General features: G+C 37.9%; 2 protein-coding genes across 2 annotated transcripts; one reads left to right on the top strand and one right to left on the bottom strand.

The window, feature by feature from the left end:
* Positions 1–100: 100 nt before the first annotated feature.
* entpd5a (ectonucleoside triphosphate diphosphohydrolase 5a) lies at positions 101–13,267 on the bottom strand. The gene is made up of 14 exons (XM_028438797.1): positions 12,993–13,267; positions 7,089–7,496; positions 6,748–6,827; positions 6,143–6,286; positions 5,678–5,753; positions 5,155–5,190; positions 4,046–4,134; positions 3,880–3,959; positions 3,733–3,794; positions 3,543–3,644; positions 2,778–2,921; positions 2,639–2,695; positions 1,397–1,512; positions 101–1,313 (listed from the first exon to the last, which is right to left on the bottom strand). The coding sequence occupies exons 1-14, from the start codon at positions 13,240–13,242 to the stop codon at positions 1,230–1,232; spliced, it is 1,728 nt and encodes a 575-aa protein (XP_028294598.1). The 5' UTR covers positions 13,243–13,267; the 3' UTR covers positions 101–1,229.
* A 4,272-nt stretch (positions 13,268–17,539) lies between these two features.
* LOC114456812 (basal body-orientation factor 1-like) lies at positions 17,540–22,479 on the top strand. Its single transcript, XM_028438798.1, has 4 exons — positions 17,540–17,597; positions 20,624–21,114; positions 21,303–21,407; positions 22,196–22,479. The coding sequence occupies exons 2-4, from the start codon at positions 20,627–20,629 to the stop codon at positions 22,266–22,268; spliced, it is 666 nt and encodes a 221-aa protein (XP_028294599.1). The 5' UTR covers positions 17,540–17,597; positions 20,624–20,626; the 3' UTR covers positions 22,269–22,479.
* The last annotated feature ends 281 nt before the right edge of the window (positions 22,480–22,760 follow it).

Here is a 22,760-nt window from a genome sequence, read left to right as displayed (position 1 = left end):
TTGACCTTTTTTTGTGCCTCAAAACTTCACCGATTATAAATCAACAAACGCACAGTTTTACTTTCATTTATGTACATTTTATTCAAACAAATGTATAGCATACTTCTTTGGCAGTGGATTTAGTAAACAATTTACATATAGTCAGACTTCAGGTTATTCATGCTGATAAAAGCAATAAATTCTCAAATTGTGCAGCAAAAAGCTTTTGTAAATGATGAGCAGTTTTCACTAAATTTACAAAGTATGTACAGCAGTAGTTATGGTGTATAAACTACTGTAAAGGACAGGCTAAAGACATCAGAAATGAAAAGCAAATAAGATTTTCAGTTGTTTAAATATTTGTACAGTTCACAACAGAAATTACAGTAAAACTAAGCAACACAAAAAGGAAAATGGCTTTTTCAACATTTTTCATGTGGTGCCTACAGTTTGCCGCAGATTATAACGTAGAAGATTTACAGTCTAACCTGGGCGGATTGTGTTTATTTGCTAACTACAATACATCTCGAATCAAAGCCCTCTGTAATTAAACAATGCTTATTAAAGTCTTTACCACTTCAGACGAAGCATTCTGGCTGCTCCTTAAACATGTCACAGCTGTACAAGACTAAGTTAAACAGGCATCTCCCTTCGCCCATGCTGAGTCATGGTGAACCCAACATTAATAAGGAGGACTATGTACAATCCTGTAGGACATCAAATGCAATGCTTGTCAAAAGCTACAATATCTGCAGATTAAAGTGTTGCGTGCAACGATAAAAGAATAAAACCCGATTGGTTGCCAGCTGCTCTCGACCCACCAACTTGAAACCGGTCAACAATAATTTACTGCATATATTAAAAACAGTTCAATGTACACTCAGAAAGCCTACCATGGTAACTATTCTAGCAACTAGTCTCTAGTTTGTTTTGAACTGTACTGCACAGTGCAGGCCAGGACCACAGACAGCACCCAAGGACCATGACTGGTTGTTTTTGCCTCTCCACACTTTCCAGGTAGGTGAGAAAAAACATTTTTATATCTGACACCTAGAAAACATTAAAAATGTAAACCTTTTACAAGAATAAAGTCGGCCCATCGGTTATGAGCTTTACAGTAGAAATAGCTGGCCTTAGAAAAATAAAGACATTTCTATTTTCCCTAACAGGTCCCAACGTGTTTTTAAAGATGCTGAGGCTTGGATTCTGGTGTAGATTGTGTGTATCTGTGAGGGCTAAGAGAGTCATTCTTAATGTATGTTGAGGTTCCTAAAGTAGTCAAACGTGGCTCCCAGTGCCCAGCTCGTCTCCACATTGTTCACCTTCTTGGCTAACTGTTAGACAATAAAAGGAAAGCCCATTAACACCAATAGAAACACTTTGCTGCATGTGCACTGGCTATTGAGGATTCATTTACCCGCAGCACGGTGCTGTCCTTGAATCCAAAGCCCTCCTTTAGCAGGCACGTGATGTACGTCATATCCATGCAGAGGAAGGGGCTGATGGCTCGATATTTGGCCATTTTGTTGCAAACTGAACACAAAAAAAGGCTTTAGACCGTAACACTAATTTACATGCACTTAATATTTTATCTACCCTATACTGTCCTTGTTTTTTTTGGGGGGGGGGTTAACACCTTTTCAAATCCCTGTGCAGCCGCATTAAAAGGTGACCTCAGTGGTTTTTCTAGCTGAATATTCAGGTACTGTAGGTGTCAGTAATACGAGAATGTGAGTGGGCGGCGTGGTGTGTGTGGTCATCAGGTGCCCTCTGAGTCCTGCCTGGGACAGACAAGCAGCTTCAGCTCAGCTAGATAGTGACTTGTGAGCATGTGACAGTTTTCTCACAAAACACCACGCCACAGCTGTCACTGAATCCAAATTATCTTATATTTAATGATTAAATGCATCCATATACTACATTTCAATGACCAAATAATGTAGATTTCTTGGGCAGGATATGCTTTGGAAGTTATTGAAGTTTTGGTACTTGGTTCAGTGGTTAGGCTAATATTTACAATGCCTATGAGTCAGGGTTCACTTCACAAGCTTGGGAGAAGATGTTTTATGTGAATTGTCAATGGTTCATGAAACTTCTACAAAAAATCATGTATAATCAAGGAAAATGTAGGGGGGATGGGAACGTGATTTCACCTTGAGTATTAAAGAATTCATCAGAATTTTTTAGTTCAGGGGCCAAATATGGACCAGTTTGACCTCAAGTGGACCTTAGATTTTAGGTGGGGGGGGGGGGGGGAAGAACACTTAACATTATTGTTCTTTAGTTTTCATTCAGTTCAAATCACTTAGAAATCGGTGACAAAAATCAAGAATTTTTTGTGTAACTAAGAGGAATTTTGTGGAATTGTTTGAGAAATTGCTAGATTTGTGGAACAATTGAGAGTCCTTTCCACAATTGCAATTACAAATGACTGCATTCATTTGATATAAACAAAAAAAAAATTCAAGCCCCTAAAAATATTGTGAAGTTGCTGAATTTGATATACCAACTGGATTATTTGGTAATTTACACAATTCATGTTTTCTTGGTCTGAATTGGACGCTCTAAAATGCCAGATTTGGCCCCCGGGCCTTGAGTTTGACACATAAAACCTTGCCCTCCCTCTGGTCACTTTGTATGAAAATATTGTAACTCTTACCTTCTTTGGCTCTGTTCTTAAAGTCCCTGACTTCGATCTCACCACCTCGACTCCCATCTGAGCAAGAACAGCAAACATGCAATTTCAACAATATAATTAGCCTGAAAGATAAGAGCTGTGTGTGGTGACTCCCACTCACCGATGAGACCAGACTCTACAGCTCTGTCAAAGTAGTAGGAGAACGCGTAAAAGGTGCTGCTGCCCTTCACCTCGTAGGGCTGGTGCACTATTCCCTTAATGACCTTCATGACCTCGTAGTAACACAGTTTATAGCCTGCGTAGCCTGGAATGTGACAACAGTGAGGTATGAGTTAACTTCCAGTTTAATGTGAGGCGAGCATTGAGGCAAACTTTAACAAACACGGTATGATGGTTGGAATGCCACTGGGAGAGTTTGGAGGTCGGCCAGCGGTTGAAGCCGGGGAATACAAGGGAAGCCCTCGAAGCACAAGTTTCACACACAGCCCCAGGGGTAATGGTTGGCTCGGTCGCACCGGCAAAACCATGTGCTGACAAGAGCAGCCGCTCGCACAGCCCTGTTGTGCATCTATTTTTAACCACATAATTGTGCACGGGCCAGATCAAGCTGCTCGTTACACAAAAAAATAACAACTCAGGGACAAGCCCAGCATCTTTTGGCTACTCGACTGTGGTATGGGAGTGACTGCCTTATTTGTGAAGTTAACTGACAGTTTTCTTTTCGTTTAAATACAAGGTTGACTCCAGTATAATTGTTTTGAGAGGGAAGGCAGATTGAGAGTATGACAAAACATGAGTTTGGTTTCAAGTGTGAAGAAACTCAGAATGTTCTCGTGGGAGATTGTAAAATACTATACCCTATTGTGTTTCGTACACACAAAGGAATGCATTGGGAAGACAGAAGCTCAGAACGCTTTTATCTCACCGTCCGGGATCCCGCTAACTTGATAAGTCGTTCCTCCAAAAGTCACATCTTCTCGGAACTTTTTGGGAAGGCAAGAACTTGTAAATACTTTCCAATCCAGGTCTGCAAAGGCAAAGATGAGACACGTTTCTCATTGTGTAAATACATGTGTGTATTTTTTTAATGTGTAAAAAATGATGAAATAAGTTACCATCGGCTCCGAGAGCTCCAAGAGTCGCCAGGCGAGCAGCGTACAAACCATTACCGAGGTAACTGAAACGGGGACACATTAAATGTCATTTTTCTGTCAAACTGATGTGCAAACTTTAATCACAAAAACAGTGACACACTCCTTTACCTGTGTGTGTAGAGTTGGTATGTGTGGTTGAACAGGTTGAAATTAGCAATGTAAGTATGTGGAGCAGACTGGATGGTTTTCTGTTGGGGTGAGACAAAAAAATAATAATTATATCATTATTGCTCTGCTTGTATTTTAATTGTATATTCATGGATTTTAAATTTACCTTTGACTTTGGAAGGAAGGTGATCTGAGTTGATCCTCCTCCCAAATCTAGAATTCCCACTGTGCGCCTTGTTTTGGAGTACAAGTGACCTGTCGTAAATAAGGAGATGTCAAGTGTCAGTATACATGAAATCGCTCATTAAGGATAAGCTAGAATGAGGACATTTTTTTTAAATGATAATTGTGAGATTTTAAATGATTCAATGTGCTAAATTGGTGTATAATTAGATGAGTTGAGACAATGTGAGGTATATGTCTAAATACAGTGTTTTAGTTTAGATCAATTAATAATACGTTCGTGTAAATGAGACATGATTATTTAGGCTTATTTGGACAGAAGCTTTAATAAGAGACAGGGTGAAATGATCAAATAAAATGAGTCAGGATATAAAATGAATTGATGTAAAATGAACTACAATGAGACAATTTAAAATGAGTCATTAGATGACATTATGTTGGAGCAAACCAGAAAGATTAGATACATTTTTAAAAAGTAGGAATAATGAGAAATGATTTAGAATTACATTAATTACATTTTACTTAATAATTTATCTAAGATAAGTTAGGATTAGATTGCATTTAATGTATTTAATTGCTTTAAAAGATTGCACTTCTTGTAGCGTTGACCTTCAACAGCATGTGCAGACAAAGTAAAAAAAGATTAGATTAAATGAGGAAATGTAAGGCTAAATGACATAAAATAATTGATGAGTTAACAGTTCACCAGATATGGTTTAATGGTTGATTGCCTGTGGATATATCATGTAATTAAACTAATATATTAGACATATTATTATAGTATTAACGTTATGATCATAGCATGATTTAATTAAATTAACTAAGAATTTTTTTTATTCAAAGCTGTGAGGGAGGGCCTTACAGTATCATTTAATTGTACTCTGGCTGTGGTTGAGAGTAAATCTGAGGGTAATAACCGTGTCCACACTACTCTGACATCTCGCTTGTTTTTGCAACCCGTTTGTGGCGAGTGATTCAAGCAAAGTGGAGACGAGCGTCTTTCCCCAACCCGGCCCGTGTGTACACTGGAGCCTGAGATAGGAGCTGCCTGACCACTAACACCACCATAGCAAAACACAAGCCATGTCTTACCTGTAAGGAAGTTCACAGTGACCCAGGCCAGGACTCCTGAAACAACACGAGGGTGAAAATGTCTGCATTACTCAAACCCTGACTTGACCTGAATTCTCTTCGACATGTTCATGCACACAGAGTATAAATGGAGGATGACTACAGCTGTTCCACTCGGCTGATATTAAAATAGCAGCATTTGTAGGTTTGTAAACCAAACGAGGTAATTACACTGGTCTCAGATGAAAAGTTATTGCTCTCATAAAGTCAGGATGACAAACAGCACACAGACTGTGATGAAACATGCCACAGTTAGCGTCTTATAGAGTGATGTGGAGGCCTGTGCTAAACTGAAGGGCGTGGGACAGCTTGCTCACGCTTTGGATTATTTATTTGACTCAATTAAGCTATAGAAAATAACAAGGCAGCATTGTTTGATGCATCTTTTGTGAGTGAGGCTTTCAAAACTACCTTTAAAGTTGTTAAACTACACCTTTTTGTGCTACATAATGGAGTAAATATGAAAAAAAAAAAAATAACCAACCTTCATTTGTTCCATTCATAATAGATACACTGTTGTCTGGAACAAAGAAAGGAGACTCTTCAAACACTTCCTGTACCTGTGGAATAAAGATTTACACAAAAAGTTAGAGATGAGTCACACAAATGGATGGTTGAATACTTCATGTCAGGATGTATGAGGCAATAAAGCTAAGCTCTAACTGTCTGTTGTTTTAGAATGACAGATATCTGAACCACAAGCATCACAGGAACAGTAGCTTGGATAATACTTTAGATGACAAATATATGGTTACTCCGCACTTCCCCACAACAGCTGTTCTTTCAGACCTGATCGCTGCCAAATGGGCAGAGGAGCTGCAGCTTCTCTCTCTCTTTTTTTTTTTCCAATGACACTTGTAAGCACTTAGTGGTTTCTCATCCCGTTCCATGGCGGGGCTGCTGGTGTTCATGCCAAACTGTCTGAGGGTAGACAAAAAGCGCGCCTCACCTCCTTTAGGAGAGTGTGGGCCTTGTCTTCAGGCAGCAGACGCAGACCTGCAGTGGCCTTCAGGACCACCGGGGTCCTTGGCCAGTCTTCTTCTGGCACTGTTTTCTTGGCAATCTTCAGCAGCTGTCGCACGGTGTTTCCACCCTGGAAATAAAACGGCAATTAGAAATCAATCAAAAAATACAACTAGAGAAACCACTTTATTCTTGATTTTCTTTGACATACAGGCAAATAAATCTGTCTCTTTTCTAATACTTTATACCCATGCACTTTTATACTGATTAACTTTTTATTCCGACACACATTTACCGTAACTTATGTTATTTTAATGATGATTGTGTCTGTTTGGTTTGAATCTTTGAAGTGTATTTGAATGTTGTTGGGAGGGCCATGTGCAATTTCATTGCACTTGTGCAATGACAATACAATTATTCAGTTTCTGCTAGTCTATAATATAGAGTGGATTGCAGTGACATCATACGAAGCAGGTTATTTTTATAATTACACAGTGATGAAATGGCATATGGACCCAGCCCAAAAGAAAAGCCCTGACATCTAAGAACATACTCTGCCATGCTGAGTAATAACTTTAGGTGTAATCATACCTCTTCAGGGTTGTCTTTATAAGCTGACAGTCCAGGTTTCACAGCGTGGTACATTTCATGGTCCAAAACTGGCAGCTCAACTAAAAAAAAAAAAAGGTCATGACACAAACCAGACATTAAAAAAGAACAAGAACAAAAACAAATCAGACATTTAAAAAAAAAAAACATGACAGAATAGTTAAGCTAAAGCTATTTCAGATTGTGTTTAAAATACTGTGGATACAGGCAGACAAATGTGCCTATAATGTAAAAGCATGTCATCAGCTCACAGTGAGTGACCCAGGCAGTGAGATAGAGAGACACAGAGGTAGAGAGAGAGAGGGTTTTGGAGGCGGACTCACTGGGATCCTTCTGGATGAACTTGTAGATGTGAATTCTGGTGCCGGTGCTGCCGGCGTCGAACATGATCCCATAAAAAACCCGGCTCATGTTGACCGGGGGCTGGCGGGGCGCAGGGTGCACCACTTCGGGCACCGGGTGGAAAGCTTCGGGCAAAGGTTGGATTATTTCTGGCACCGGGTGGAAGACCTCAGGGATCCGGGGGTGTGCGGGCACGGCGGGCTGCGGCACCGCGGGAGCCGGGTTGGACACCTCCGGGAGGTGGTTAGGGTGTTCCCGGTAGCGGTAGAAGTGCGGGATGTAGCGGTGGTGGCGGTAGTAGGTCGCGTCTGTGCGGATGCTGCCGAGCAGCAGGACGCACAGGGTGAGGAGGAGGCTCATTGGTTCTGCTGGTGGATGCTGGGCTGGAGCTGGAGGTGGAGGTGGACAGAGTCAGAGCGGATGCGCACTCAGGACTGTCCGGTCATCTGTGATCACTATATAAAGACATCAGAGCTCGGCGTGGGGCCACACCGGGCGTAGCCATCCACCAATCCTGTGGAGGTCCATCCCAGCTCCATCAGCAGTAGCAGTTCCCCCTCCTGTGACTCAACACCGACTACCTGCTTCCACCAGCAACCTCCCCCCCCCCACACACACACACACACCCCTCACCTCCCTCCTTTTCTTTGTTGTTTATGAGGATTATTTTCAGTTTACGTTTTTCCCCTCATCTTTACAGGTTATTCTGGTGCCAGAAAATCCCCTTCATGAGTAAAGAAGGAGCTTTATAAAGAAGTCCAAATGAAGGGTTCACACTGGGGGAAAACTGAGTGGCTCATATATATAGTTTATGGAGTTAGCAGGTCTTGTAAGGGAACTTTACCTCAAACATTCCTTAACCCTGCAGCTCTTTAGAATATTGTTTCTAAATTGGGAGTGATGTAAGATCTTTAGTGGCTTTTGAAAAAGCGATCTGCGTGTTTTTATATACATTACTACAGTTTATGAAAGGGAAATCCATATCTATGTGAAATTAAATTGTGATATCTGCTATGGTAAGGTGTGCTTTGCCCTTATTTTGTCAATATGTTGAGAAGTAACTTGATTAGCATCTGCAATCAGTGCAGGAAGCTTTAAATACTCATGGATCAAACCTGAATCATCAATAACCTTATTTTTTATCTTCTCCTGTATCAATCACAAGTTCAATTTTAAACATATTCTAAAGAAACCTGAGATGCACTGTTCAAACGTTCACTTTGCTGCTATCAGTGTCAAACTCAAGGCTCGGGGGCAAAATCCAGCCCTTTTGAGCATCTAATTCGGCCCACAGGAGAAAGTAAGACGGAAAAAACATGCATCATTGTGTAAATTACAAAATAATTAAGTTGAAGATATCTCAGGCCCTCCAAATACACATGGATACAAATGTCCCATGCTTATAGCACATGATGGCAGTCTTTATTTTTATTATCTTAAATTGATTTAAAAAAAATAAACAACTTTTTTTTTTTTAAATCCTGCAAATTTCCACAAATGATTCTAGTAAATTAAACAATTGTTCACAATAAAGGAAATGTAAGTGAGTTTAAGGTCACTTGATGCTTTGATATTGTCGGTCTCATTTTATATGCAATTTATAGCTGGAAATCCAAACTAGGGCACATTAAAATCTGTGGTACACTTGAGATCAAACTGGTCTGTATGTGGCCCATGAACTAAAATAAGTTTGACATCCCTGGTCTACATGATCGTATTATACATAGTATGTCAACAAATCACCTCAAAGACAAAACTGGACTAGGGCTGAATTAAAAGTAAAGAGCAAGTTATTTTAAATTGAACAACCACTATGCTTCTCTGAACTTGAAGGGGGAAAAATAAAAAATAAAAAATCTGCTCCCCTAATGACTCTACAACAATCACTACAATTAAAAAAAATCTCTGCCATCAACTTTAAAAAATGTCAAAATGACCTGCACTCCAGCTGGCATACAAGTTGAAAGAATGTCAGCAATCATCTGACTCCCACTCATCCCTGTGTTAACCACAGGCGTTCCAAGGGGAAAATATTTGGGCTGCAAGGCACGTTTCACAAGAGAATGCATGAAAAGCATGAGTGGCTGTTTCTTCACTTTAGGTGGGCGGCTGGAGCTGCATAGCAAGCCATGCTGTAATGCATCAGCTAATGCTTTCTTATGTCATGCTTGGTCAATAGTTTTTTTGGCTTGGGTTGCAGCAGCAGCATGGAGGATATCCCACAGCAGGGGGACCTGTGGAGAGTAGACACTGCAGCCCAGAAACTGCACGTGAACGGAGATTTGTAAACTGGCTGTGATATTTTTCACCCACTTTTGTATCAACAAAATGAGGACACAGGTCTGAGAAATAAGGTCCTGAAACTGGAGCATCCCAGGAGAAAGAAGTGACCCCTGTCTCAACTCTTGGTTTCCAGCTCATGAGGCACAAACCCAGCTGTAGCTGCCTGGGCTGAAGGGTAACGCGAGGGCAGAGGTCCTGCTCGACGGGCACTAAAATGTGCGGGAAGTCCACCGAGAGGACACAGTGAGGAGGGTGGGGCTTGGCACCAGCGTTCACCCATCATGCCATTCCACTCCCAAGACACTCGACTGTGCAAAGCACTATTCCAACACTGTAATTTGAACTAAAAATAATAGACTTTCTTTCCTTCTTCCTTTTTTCTAAATACTGTGGCTACTTTTTTTCAATCCTGAGGTTAACCAGAAGGGTCACTCACCCCTATCAAAGCATTCATGTGCAAGACCTCTCACTGACTCGTGCCAAAAGATGTATTGTTACATATCAAGTGTTACATGCATTTAGCAAAACATGAATATTAATAATTCCAGCAAGACTGACTTCTTTTTGAATAATATGTTAAGGTTTCATTTATTCAGACAACTGTTCTTTAGGAAATCCACTTTGATCAGTCAAGGAAACATCAAAGCAGACACCTCTGACTAAGACTGGCAGTCGTCAGTCAAAACATATCAGGAGATCAAAGTGGATTAAGTGAGGAACAGTTGTCTGAATAAAACCTGAATATGAATGTCTAGTGGTAACAAAAATTTAAATATTAATATCTTTCCATTTAAAATAAATAAGGTTACAGTACATGTAGAAATAGACTTTATATATAGATATAAACAAAAATACACATTATGCCCTGAAGGATTAAGCTTTTAACAAGGACCTACAATTATTTTGCCATAAAGTGATGCAATAGAAGTTTCCTCATTGCAAAACCTCACAAGTTAAAAATGTTTTTCAGAGTAACCTGATGTTTAGCTTTAAAATACAAAAATAAAACCAATGTTTTATCTTTCAAATCATATTGTAATATTCTATATGACTTTATAAACTGATTGCATAGTTTCTGCTAATGATGATGCAACAGATTACAAGTAAACCATGTTTTAACCAGAGGTAGCTTCGATCCAATGTTTGGCATTTTGTTCCAAGTTACTGAAACCATAAAGCATGAAACAGGAGCCCAGCTTTGTAATCTACACTGCGCAATATATCATTAATATGCTGCAGTGTTACCCTCAGGAATGCCATGTTTGTGGGTGTCCTACACCGAAAAGTCCATTGAAGAGACCCGAACCATGTCATTACAATTCCGATGATAATGACAGCTTTGAAAATCTCAGGGTTATTTCAGTTTTCTCTCTTCACTGTCATAGTAATTACCTTTAAATTTAGTCTTCAAACTTTGTTCATGATGCCAGCGTAGAGTATGATTGAGTTTACATTAGCTCCACTCCACACGTTTCCAATATCTTCCTTTTTTGGTTTGAAGAATAAACCTTGTGCAGGGCACTCCTGAGTCCTATATATGCACAAAGCTGAACAACAACCACTTCCTCTGGATGAGCTCTTCCACAGGTGAGCCAACTGCATTTTACATTCACGGTGTTGATTTACCACAACTACGGCCAAAAGAGTGCGGTGAGGGAAGCAAGAAACAGTCTTTCGAAAAACAACGGACAGTGTTGCTGACAGGAGCAGAGTGTATTTCATGTCATCATGTGGAAGAAGATCATAAGTGAACATATTCAGTGATAGAAGACAGTAATTACACGACAAGTGGAAAATCCAGTCATTCTGACTCAGTGCAGCGGTTGCACTGAGACATGTCTCTTGTCACCATCATTTATTGATGAAATATTTTAACGAAAACATTCAGCGACTATACTTTTACAGATTTAAAAAAAAGACCATAGTGCAACCAACCCGAGAGCTTTTAAATTAAAATGACATTTTAAACATTGCATGATTGTTTTTATGCAATGGTTGCTCGTAGCATTAATAAACAATTTATGTATTTGTAATATAATAGCTAAACATTTTAAATGACTTCAATAAGGGTGTCCTGATACCCGTATCTGCAACAACAAAACAAGACTAATATCTAAAATCTTCTATATAACCCTTCCGATACATAATTTGTTAATTTAAATTAGATTTTCAAAGTCTCTTAATCTATTTTTCATTTATTCTATTCAACTATAGAATACGCTTATGTTTAAATTAAACACAACTTAATTTTTTGTTTGTTTTATTGGATTTATTAAGGTAATTTTTCAGGGTCTTAATATTTATTTTATTCAATTATTAAATATTATTATGTTTAAATTTTAAATGTAAGTAATACAAGTTTGAATGATTTGTGCTGATATCTTATGGGATCAATATTGGCCAAAACTCAAGGATGCAATATCGGTATTGTTAAGAAAGAGGGGGAAAAAAAAAAAAAATGTATTGATATGGTAGTATAAGTTTGCAACAGACACTGAAGTGACTTGAACTAAAATTTTTAAAGTCTGCACTTCGAGTCCGTAAATTAAAAAAACTTTATTTTTTTTTTCTGATATTTTAATCAATATTTTCCTTATTGTATTTTTCACATTTTCGTGGACGTGTGTTTTCTACTGCTGGAGACATTTGTCACGTGTCATGTAAATAATTTTGAGTCAATTTGTCCTCTGAATGATCAATATCTTCTGATGAACATATACAGCAACTTCATTTTTCATCTCTATGTTTAATTTTGATATCAACTGGGTAGAAGATCGCAATATCACAATAATATCGTATCGTGACCCAAGTATCGTGATACGCATCGTATTGCAACGTCCTTGACAATACTCAGCCCTAATTGTTATATAGCATTTTATTGTATATCATTATTTTAAGAAAACATAAAATAAACCAAGTAGTAGAGTAACTTTATGAAAGTGTCTGGAGGTACGCTAAATGTAGCCATAGCTCCCGGGACTATAGCGAAGCGCCGTACTCACCGCTAACGTGGGTTTTGTTTACGTGGGTTCAAATCCCACATTTGACAGATCATTTTTTTTCATTTTAACATATTTAACACAGCAAATTCCACCTTTAAAATACATATCCGACAAAAATAAACGGCGTAACTTTATTGATCCCACAGTGGGGAAATTTACTGTCATAGTTCAGATAAAGTGTAACCAAAAAAAACAGAAGGCAACACACAGAAGACCCAAAAAATATGCAATGAAGAAGATAAAATAAACAATACAATAATAGAAGCTATATAGCCATAAATCATATTAAAAGTATAAAGAATATAGATATGTACATATTTACAGACAGTGCAAAAATAAATATTAGGATAATGCATTTCTAATTCACAATTAAGAGAAGAGCAAAGCTAGCTGAATGCCTTATTAAAGATTTATAGACATGGACGCCATGTCTCCATAGCAACGGCCTACATTGTCCTAAACGGAGCCTGTTGCTGTTCAGCTAGCGTTGAAACGTGTATTAAAGTGTCACTTTAAGAAGAAGAAGAAGAAAGAAAAGAAATGCCGACAACAAAAGTCTCCAAAACCAAGAGGGTGAAAGCTGGGTAAGTGTCTCCTCACCGCTTGTTTGAGTCACAGAAGGAGCTGAGCTGCTGTTCTGTCCCAGGAAGAGTAAGAAAGATGGCAAACAGGAGTCTAAGGCGGACAAGGAGTCGGACATGGAGAAGGCCAACGCCAACGCCGCAGTGTGGGAGCTGAGGTTAAAGGTGACCAACCAGTCACTGAGCGAGTACCAGGAAGCCCACCATAAACTGACCTGTGCTAACGAGCAGCTCACCAACCAGCTGTACCGAGCAGAGACGGACGCCATCGAGCTCACCGCTCACTGGGAGACACAGCTGGCTGCCAAGGAGCACCAGGTGATACAGCTCTTCATCCTAATTAGCTGCTTTTTAGCTTCACAACGACTCTCACATAATTATAGTCTCATTATTATTGACCAGAGGTGTAAAGAGTACTGATATATCCTCCTACTCGTGTAGAAGTACTGTTACTTGATTTAAATTGTACTTAAGTACAAGTCATACATAAAATACTCAAGTACAAGTAAAAAGTAGCCCAATTAAAGGTGGCAACAGTACTAGTCTTCAGTACTTAAGTAAAAGTATAGATACTTGAATAAAAAATGACTCTGGTAAAAGTAAAAGTATTGAAATTTCACCCTTACTAAAGTAAAACATAACGTGCCCGCACTTGAAAACCCAAAATATTAACTGTCACAAAATTTTTTTTACATTGATTTATTGCGACCAAGCTAAACACTTTCAGTGAATTTATAGTGAATAATGAAACATGATTAAATATGATTTACTCACCTGTTTATGCATAGAATTTTATTACGTAATCGTTTCTGTGACAAACACAAAGATAAAAAATGAGTCCTGAGTGAATGTTACCTTACAGTAAGGTATCAGTGGTTCACCTCCTTTCCTCCTTTAAAATCAGTCCACCGCAACATTTTTTTTCTAAATCCTCAAAAACGCTGTTTTTTCACCAAAAATTGTCCAATTGGAAAATTCTCTTCTTTACCTAGAATCTAGGGATGACTCATCATGATAACGATTATCTCACGATATGACGATATTGCGATTATAGATAAATTGGTCAGAAATCAATCTACGATAATCTACGACATAACAAGAAAAAAAGATTAAGTGTAAAAATACAATTTTTATTTCATATCTCTGAAAGACAATGCATTGAAAAAGTGTCCTATGAACAGTGACACTATTTTAGTGCAACATTTCTGTAAATAAGTGTCAACATACCAATGTAAATGAATAAGGATCTCCAATAGTGCTTTCTATAAACAAAAATAGGGTCTTTCTTACCAGTGACACCATTATAGTGCAATATTCCAGTAAACAATATATTGGTTCCTTCAACAAACAGTGACATAATTTCTGTGAAGACCTACCTGCACATTTTAGTGAAAAAGCAGAAAAGGTTTTGGAAATAATAAAATAAATCTTAAATCCCCCCCCCCCCAAAAAAAAAAAATAAATAAATAAAAATAAAAGATTTTTTTTTTTTTTTTGAATTGATACTTAACGCGAGCATATCGATAATCGACAGTGTGAAAAAATATTGCGATATCGTCACACACCTATTAGAATCCCCATATTAGTACCATTGTTTTGATGCATGAATTGTTGCTGGGTTAAGAATTCAGATTTAAACCAGCATAAAAGTCGAAAAACAGACAGTTTTTTTTTTTTTTTTTTTTTTTAAATGCAATTTTTTTGCCAAAAATGATCAGATCGGAAACATTTTAGCACTAATCTAAAGCCCTGAGTGAATGTCACCTTACAGCAAGGTATCAATGGTCCCCTCATTAGTACCAATGTTCTGGTGTGAGAATGGTTGGTGGGTATTGCATTAAAATACCTAATAATAATAATAATGGCTTGGAATTATATAGCGCTTTTTTCGAGGAGACTCAAAGCGCATTACAGAAAGAATTTTTCAATCACACCAGTCACTCACACAGTCATACCGGTGGTGGTAAGCTACAATGTAGCCACAGCTGTCTCTGACCACCACCAACATTCATGCACAATTCATAGCCATTCATACAAGGCAGGGTTTTTAAACCAGCAAATTCCATATCTTTTTTTTATTGTTTTTTTTTTTTTTGTTTTGTTTTTTAAATAAAGGATATGTCTGTAATAAAATATTAACTTGTAGAATATTGGTACATGGAAACAAGTTAAATCTGTTATTTTTTAACCTTTTCATGAAAGTTTATGAAGAGATCACAAAAGGGAAATTAAAAAATAATCACAAAAAGTAATAACTTACTCAGTAATGGTTGTGTGTAGAAATGTAATAATGAATTAGTTTACTTGTTTTAAAACATTGTTGTTTTTTTCATCATTTTTTACTTGTACTGGTACAAGTAAAATGACTGATTTAGTACTATACTCAAAAAAGTACGAGTACTGCATAGATAATTAAAAGCGATTTATTGGAAAACTATTTTCAAAATATGTGTTGGTACTTTACCATAAGTTTTGTGTTTGAAAAATGTAAGTTGTTGACTTAAACTGAGAAATGTGTTCATACCCTTTCATATTTACAGATCCGCTCACTTGAGAAATGCCTCAAAGCTCAGGAGACTCTGGCAAGAGACGAAAAGAACAAACTGGTGAGCTCCCAGAATCATGAAAAGACATATAACTTTACTTTACGTCTCAAATATGTGCTGCATCATCTCAACAGCTGTTGTTGACATTTATCATGTAATAAAATAACTAACAAACAAAGCTATTCAGTAACATTCCAGGGATATGTTTAAACGCTATTTTAATTCTATTCTGTGATTACAAAATGAAATGCATATGTACGTTACATGGCATACACAACAGAAACTCTGACTTATGGCTTATGCTTAAAAAACGGTTAAAAGTTGCTTTCAAGGATTGAAAAAAGAAGTATGGAAAAAATACACTGGTAGAACAAGCCTATGACATGAAGAGCCACCGCTAATATTTAATTCTTATTACATATTGATAGCAATAGATTCGTTTGACAAAAGAACCCTAGAGATCATCCTTTTTTTTTAGAGATGAATCAATAAAATTGCTGATCCACCATTTAAAGTACACTAGGATAGATGCCAGGAAAACAGGTAACCATAGAAACTGTTGTTCTGGATGACTTTGTTTATTTTATAGCTTAAGAGTGAAAATGGTAGACAATACAAACCAACTGGTGTAAGTACTGTTGACTGATGAGTGACTGTAGATTAGCATATTCAGAGTTAGCTAAAGAATAACCAATAGGCCCAAAGTTGTAATCAGATGGTTGATAACCTCTCATTTAGTCATCACGACCATGTTTGTGGGTGAGCGTTTTTTTAGTCTCTCGTGACTTTGGTCACTTTGTCACATTTTTTTGCTCCGGCTTGGTTTTACACAGTAGCTTCTTGAGGTATTTTGCCCAGTTGATTGTTGATATGTTTACAAAATGGGGTACAGTATTCCATTTGATCATGTGGATTTAGAAATGTAAACATTCACGTTGAAAAAAAATTACATCTAAAGGTTTTTTGGTTTTTTTTATGTAAATGTACAGTATAGATGAGCATTTGACCTACAGTATGTATTTCTTTTTCTTTACACACAGTTAGGAGACATCAACGTGGGTCTGGATGAGATAAAGAAAATGAAGGACAGAGAGGCCGAGTTGGAACAAGAACTCACTGATGTAAGAAACCTATATTTTTTATTTTCATTTTTTTTTTTATATCTCTGTATGACGGAGATGGGCAACTCTTATCACAGAGGCTGCCACAAAAATGTGGTTGTCTGATCCACAGGCCACATTATCAACAGCATTTGTGTCAGCATTGGAGATAATAACAAATCTGAGCATTAATACAGAAAAGGACATAGGGTTTGTGTGTATTTGGGGTAATTTTGCCTGTTTTTTGTTGTCACTTTATATATTTTTCACTATTTTTGTATGTTTATGTTTTTTTGTCAATTTGCTTGTCTTTGTGGTCCAATGTTTTGTTGTTTTGTGCATTTTTGTTGTAATTACGTAGATTTTGTATATTTTTCTCATTTAATGTTTTTTGAGTAATTTGGTGGGTTTCTATTGTCCTATATTTTTGTTATTTTGTGTATTTTCATTGTAATTTTTGCATTTTTGTTGTCATTTTGTATATTTTACTCTCATATTGTGTTTTTTATTGTATTATTTGTGTATTTCTTTTATGTAATTTTGTGCATTTACTTTGGTGGCATCCGGGCTGCCAGTTGCCCATGTCTGCGACAGTATATGACGTATGTTAAGCATTTATGAAGCCCTAACCACAGTCTGTTTGTTTTTTAGCTTAAAAAAAATATGGAAATCACTGCTGCAGAGCATGTGGAAAACCTGCATAAAATGGAGAGAAAATTCTCTGCAGAAAAGGTATTAAGCCAAAAATCACCACCTTACAAGTCCAAGTCATTCATCTATTTAAATTCTAAACAGTTTTCACGTATTTCAAATAAATGATCAGACAGTAGTGGAGACGTGACACCCTGATATTTCAAGTGGAAGAATAAACATTTTTTTTTTCTAACTTTCCCTGCAGGAACATCTCGAAAAAGAAATGATGAAGCAATGCAATCAAAAGATAGCCGCCATAGTGAAGGACCACCGTGAAGCCACTGCGTGAGTTTCCTCCATCTCAATCAACAATCAGTCTCTTTTTAATCCTATAAACTGTTCTGTCATGCAGGACGCATAGAAAAAATAATGTACTCACATCAGTGTTTGTGTATATGATATATATATAACTACAAATACGGTAATCATGTTAACCACACTGGTGCGTCACCAACATGTCAGTGTACATCTGCTTAGCCAATGATCACATCCGCAGCCATTCTCCACACCTACGGGGAGGCGAAAGTGAAGCGTCTGAGGACCTTTGTTTATTATGTTTGTGGTCATGGGATGTGCATGCTGCTTCTATGTTTAGTTATTTTTTTATCGCTTATTCAACATCAGCATTAATCCTGGCGTGGTCCTGCTGGGTCTGTCCTGATGGCAGTCATTGATTTCATTTCATACACACAAGGGTTATCGTTGAAATTCAAGTAAGTAAGTAATGTTTTATTTATATAGCACCTTTCACAGACAGAAGTCACAAAGTGCTTTACATATCACCTCATTCACCCTCACATTCACACACCAATGTACACAGACGTCATTAATTCTGTTTTCCCATGAAGCTCCTCCATATTTGTTTACACTATAGCTGTGTTCGTACTATCCAGAATAAATCTGATGTCAAAATTACTATGTAGTGCATTCACATTAGATAGTATGGAAAGATTGAGTACACGAGAAATACCCAGATGTATACTGTATCGGGACATTTTTTAAGTATGCACGATAGGCACACTAGTCATACTCAACCACCTCATGGTGCATTGCGAGCAGAACGTAAAATAGTCACGGGTCCGGCTTCAAGCTAAAAATCAAACATCCCCTTTTCAAAACAAAAGCATCTCTTTTTGTCTTCCTTTAGTTTTTTAAAGCTTATGTAAATAGGGCTCTTGTTTTGAAGGGTCTCCGAAATGTCGGCATGAAATGTGTTTTCCGCTAAATTTATGGATCAAATGAGCACATGTTGATATTCTACTTGGTCATTTTCTCGCTTAAAATGTTTTCAGAATGTTCAAAGGTGGAGAATCAACGGCGAGCCTCAGTGTGCTTCTGGTTTTTGTCGTTGTAGGTTCGAAATGCATCTTGAGAAACTTCAAAGTATACTTCAGTGGGAACTCTCATCATCCTAATCATACTTATAGTATATAATAGACAGTATATACTCATTGAGTTTGTAGTGTATTGTACACATTGTGCTAATTTAAACAGCCCATTGGCCATTTCCCACTCAGGTCAGCACACACAGTTGGTACAGAAGAACGGTTCAAAACCAAATCAACCGACTTTTATTTTGGTGTAAACCTTCTGATTCAGTGCTAGTGTCAAACCACCAACAGTGAGAACTTTAAGTGTCAACCTGAGGGGGATTGGTTTGGTATCAAATTACTACTTGGCTCATATGATTTTTTCAGTCCGCAATGTTGGAAAGTTAGCATGATTTGAGCTAGCAAGACCTACTCTAAGTTCAGGCCCTTCAAATCCTTAATTGTGCTTGATATTTCCGTATATAGTGTCACATGATGATTGCGCACTCAGGAAAAGGAAGGGACAGAAAGGGACATGGGCAGGACATGACATGAATGCATCTGATTGGTTCTTTCCATTCGGACCTAATGGCAGGGATTGGTTGACTACATAATGTATTGACTACTCTCAGGATGGAAGGACTATTTCACCCAAAAGGCTTTTCTGAAAAGTGATTGCGGACTTTATTCAAGGTTTGCGACCAAAATGCTCTGCTCTCATTTGTAGACATTTGGAGGACACTTTGCAAGCTGCATTCAAAGAGCAAGATCGCCTCAATGAAGCTCTGAGATATCACGCAAAGGAGGCCAAAGACCTACACAAATTGACTAATTCATTGACCAAGAAAAATACTTCACTGGCTTTGGACAAGGTATGTTTCAACTTCAGGACAGCCAACAGTAGAAATTAATAGGGACCGGTTGCACATGGATAAAGCGTATTTGTTGTAATTAAGTCATTTTCAATCACTCTTGTGTTATGAAACACTTGTCAGGTTTGAATATATTTCAGGTATGTTTTCCCCTCATGTTGTTTACTCATGCTGACCTTGTGTATTTTACTTGTGGTCCTGGTTCTCTCCCCCCCACCCTCCTGACTAGTAGCCAGCCTCTCAGTGGTCAGTGGTTGTGGTGAGTTTCCACTGGTGTCCACGTTCATATTCAGTGGTCGATCTCTGACAGTGATTCTTTCAGACACACAAATAATGGGCACATTATTCATCTCTAATTATGACAGCAAACGAATAAAGTAACCTGGCTGAAGTATTTATCCCCTAACTAAAAAAAACCACAAACCTCATTCATGTTAACTGGCATGAAAAGGAAATCATTCCAGCAAGATTCTTTTTGTCTTTTTTTAATAATAAGGTTTATTTTATTCAGACAACTGTTCCTTAGGAAATCCATTTTTACAGTATCTCCTGACATGTTTCAACTGACAACTGCCAGTTTTTGTCAGAGGTGTCTGCTGATCGCTTTGATGTGTCCTTGATTTCCGTGTAGTAATTCCAGCAAGATTTTTCTTTTTAACTTTTTTTTCAATATGTTCAGGTTTCATTCAGCAAAAAAAGAAGACAAAAATAAATCTTGCTGGAATTACTATGTGGAAGTCAATGAAACTTCAATGGAAACATCAAAGCGACCAGTAGACGCCTTTGACAAAGACTGACAGGTGTTAGTTGACACATTTCGCATAGTAATTCCAGCAAGATTCTTTTTGTCTTCTTTTTTAATAATATGTTATAGTTTCATTCAACAAAAAAAGAAGACAAAAAGAATCGTTCTGGAATTACTATGTGGAAGTCAAGGAAACTTCAAAGGAAACATCAAAGAGATCAGTACAGCTTTGACGAAGACTGGCAGTTGTCAGTCGAAACATGTCAGAAGATCAAAGTGGATTTCCTAAGGAACAGTTATCTGAATAGATGAAACCTTAACATGTTATGAAAATAAATGTATTGTTCTAATTGCCTTCTCACTTCTCTGCTCTTGTCCCTTCAGGATATGCTTGAGTTAACTCTAAAAAAGAACGCAGCTCAGATAGAGGCACAGAAAGATAAGCTGTCTGAACTGACATCTAAGGTAGCTTCCCTCGAGCAAGATCTTGAGCTGAAGGTTGAAGAACTTGAGCAGCAGCAGCTGCAAGAGAAGATGAATCTGGGCCTGATTCAAGCCAGCCAGGTGGAGCTGGACAAACTGCAGAAGGTCCTCATCATGCGAGAGAAAGAACTGGAGCACATCAAGCAGCTAGCGAGCCTAATTGTGAAGCGACGCACACAGCTGGAGGAGTTCTTCCATGATGCTCTGACCCATGTGAAGCAGGAGATCTTAGCCAGCAGGTTCCAGTACAAAAGGAAGGCACTGCAGGATTATCGGCTGAGGTTCAGTGAAGCCACAGAAGGAAAGATCAAGTTCCCACCCATCCGCACCTTCCATAAAAGTCCCCACAGCACCAACTCTGTGTATTCAGACATGGATGCAGCTGCCACGTGGTAGGCCTACTTCACATCTCAACTTTTCCATTACTTCTATCCCTTTGTGTGTCCTTGTGACACTCTTAATTACTTGTGATGACAAATGGATGGTCTCTCCCAGCTTTTATACAGTTTGTGGTAAAACATAATGTAACTTTTACTGGAAAGCTACTTTTTTTAAATATAATTATGTGCACTTTTTAAAGGCCTTATCCTCCAGGCAAAGAAGTTGAAATCTCAGATCTCACTTGGGAGCAGAAGGAACAAGTGCTCTGGCTTCTCTTTGGGAAAATGAATGGCCAGAAGGAAAGGTAATAAAACCCCTAAATAATCTTGACTTAATATGTTGGTTTTTTTCATGATTCATTGACTTCATCACCATAGATACTTGGAAGCTCCTTTGTAATGCTTTAAAATGAACTCATGTTTCTGCATCAATTAACGGCGAAGAACAAAGTGCAGTAACAGAGTGCAGGAGCTCAAGCTGAACTTGCTGACTCCTCCCTCTTTTTAATGTTTAAAACAGCCATTTTCTCAGCAGAAAAGGATACCATAAAACATCAGTTAGGCTTCAACCAATTTTCTTTTCCATCCATCTGCTTAAAAAGAATGAAGAAAGAGTCTGGGCACAATAGTAAAAATAGGCCCGGCCACAGAATCGTGTGCTTGGAAACAAACATCTGGTCACGTCGATCTGCCTTCAGCCTATTGGCCCCTTTTCACGTGCCCGAGCAGTTTATTTTATTCTTTGAACTCTTGTGGTCGCAGAGAGCAGCTGGTAACATGATTTTAAGAAAGGAGTGTGCAGGGGATCTGAACGTTTGGGGGTAAAGCAGAGGAGATATATATTCATGCTAACAGTGGTCTGGCACCTACTTTAGTGGAATAACAGTACATTTGGCAACACGTCATTTTGTTTGCTGCACTTGAATCTATGTACATTGCGTTGACCCAACGTAACCCTGATTTCACTCATGGCTGCAGGCCTGAGTAAAAAAAAATGTATATATATATACAGTGTATACACATCAGTGCACCTAAAACATGTTTTTTTTTTTTTTTTGATGAACTGAATGCATTTTCTTTTTTTTTCTGGTAGGAAATTCACTCACTCAGTGGCTTTGGTCAGCCATGTGCCGAAGAAGTCTGTCGACAGTGATGTCAGAAAGTAAGATGGTAACAGAACGTGAAACATGAACTGACCTAAAAGTATCAAGGAAACAAAAAGATACCGTGTTGTATAAACAGATATAAATATATCAAAAGACTACTCACTAGCAAGTGTTAAATGTTGTGTGTATCTGCAGATACTGTACATGTTTGCCGTCAGTGTTGTGTGAATAAACCTGAATGAGGGAAATTGCAACTATAGCTTTAAAGGAGGCAGCTGGATTGCATTAAGAACTTTCACTTTTCATCCAAGACTTCTTCAGTCCTTAACTTAAAAAATTCTTGATTTTGTTAGCAATTTTTTTTTTTTTTTTTAAGGGGAATTTTGTTGAATTGTTTGAGAGAAATTGCAATGTTTGTGGAAATATTGTGACTTCTTGTCTCAATTTGCAAATAAAAATGACTGCATTAATGTGCAATAGACAAAGGAAAAATGCAAGCCCCGAAAATATTGTCAAGTTTCATTAAATTGGTGAATTTGAGATATCTGCAAC

This window comes from Gouania willdenowi, chromosome 22, assembly GCF_900634775.1.
Source record: "Gouania willdenowi chromosome 22, fGouWil2.1, whole genome shotgun sequence".
Lineage (NCBI taxonomy): Eukaryota > Metazoa > Chordata > Actinopteri > Blenniiformes > Gobiesocidae > Gouania > Gouania willdenowi.
The sequence above is the reverse complement of the archived record's forward strand: the minus strand, read 5'-3'. Positions and strand labels throughout refer to the sequence as shown.

Bases quoted from the DNA above. Each gene is read 5' to 3' on its own strand.
- entpd5a (XM_028438797.1), bottom strand. From the start codon at position 13,242: ATGGCGTCCGTCTCTGCTCGGTACAGCTGGTTGGTGAGCTGCTCGTTA. The intron at 5,754-6,142 runs GTGAGGCGCGCT...TTTATTCCACAG, and splicing joins CCCACACTCTCCTAAAGGAG to GTACAGGAAGTGTTTGAAGA. The intron at 4,135-5,154 runs GTAAGACATGGC...TATTTACGACAG, and splicing joins CACTGTGAACTTCCTTACAG to GTCACTTGTACTCCAAAACA.
- LOC114456812 (XM_028438798.1), top strand. From the start codon at position 20,627: ATGCTTGAGTTAACTCTAAAAAAGAACGCAGCTCAGATAGAGGCACAG. The intron at 21,115-21,302 runs GTAGGCCTACTT...CACTTTTTAAAG, and splicing joins ATGGATGCAGCTGCCACGTG to GCCTTATCCTCCAGGCAAAG. The intron at 21,408-22,195 runs GTAATAAAACCC...TTTTTCTGGTAG, and splicing joins ATGAATGGCCAGAAGGAAAG to GAAATTCACTCACTCAGTGG.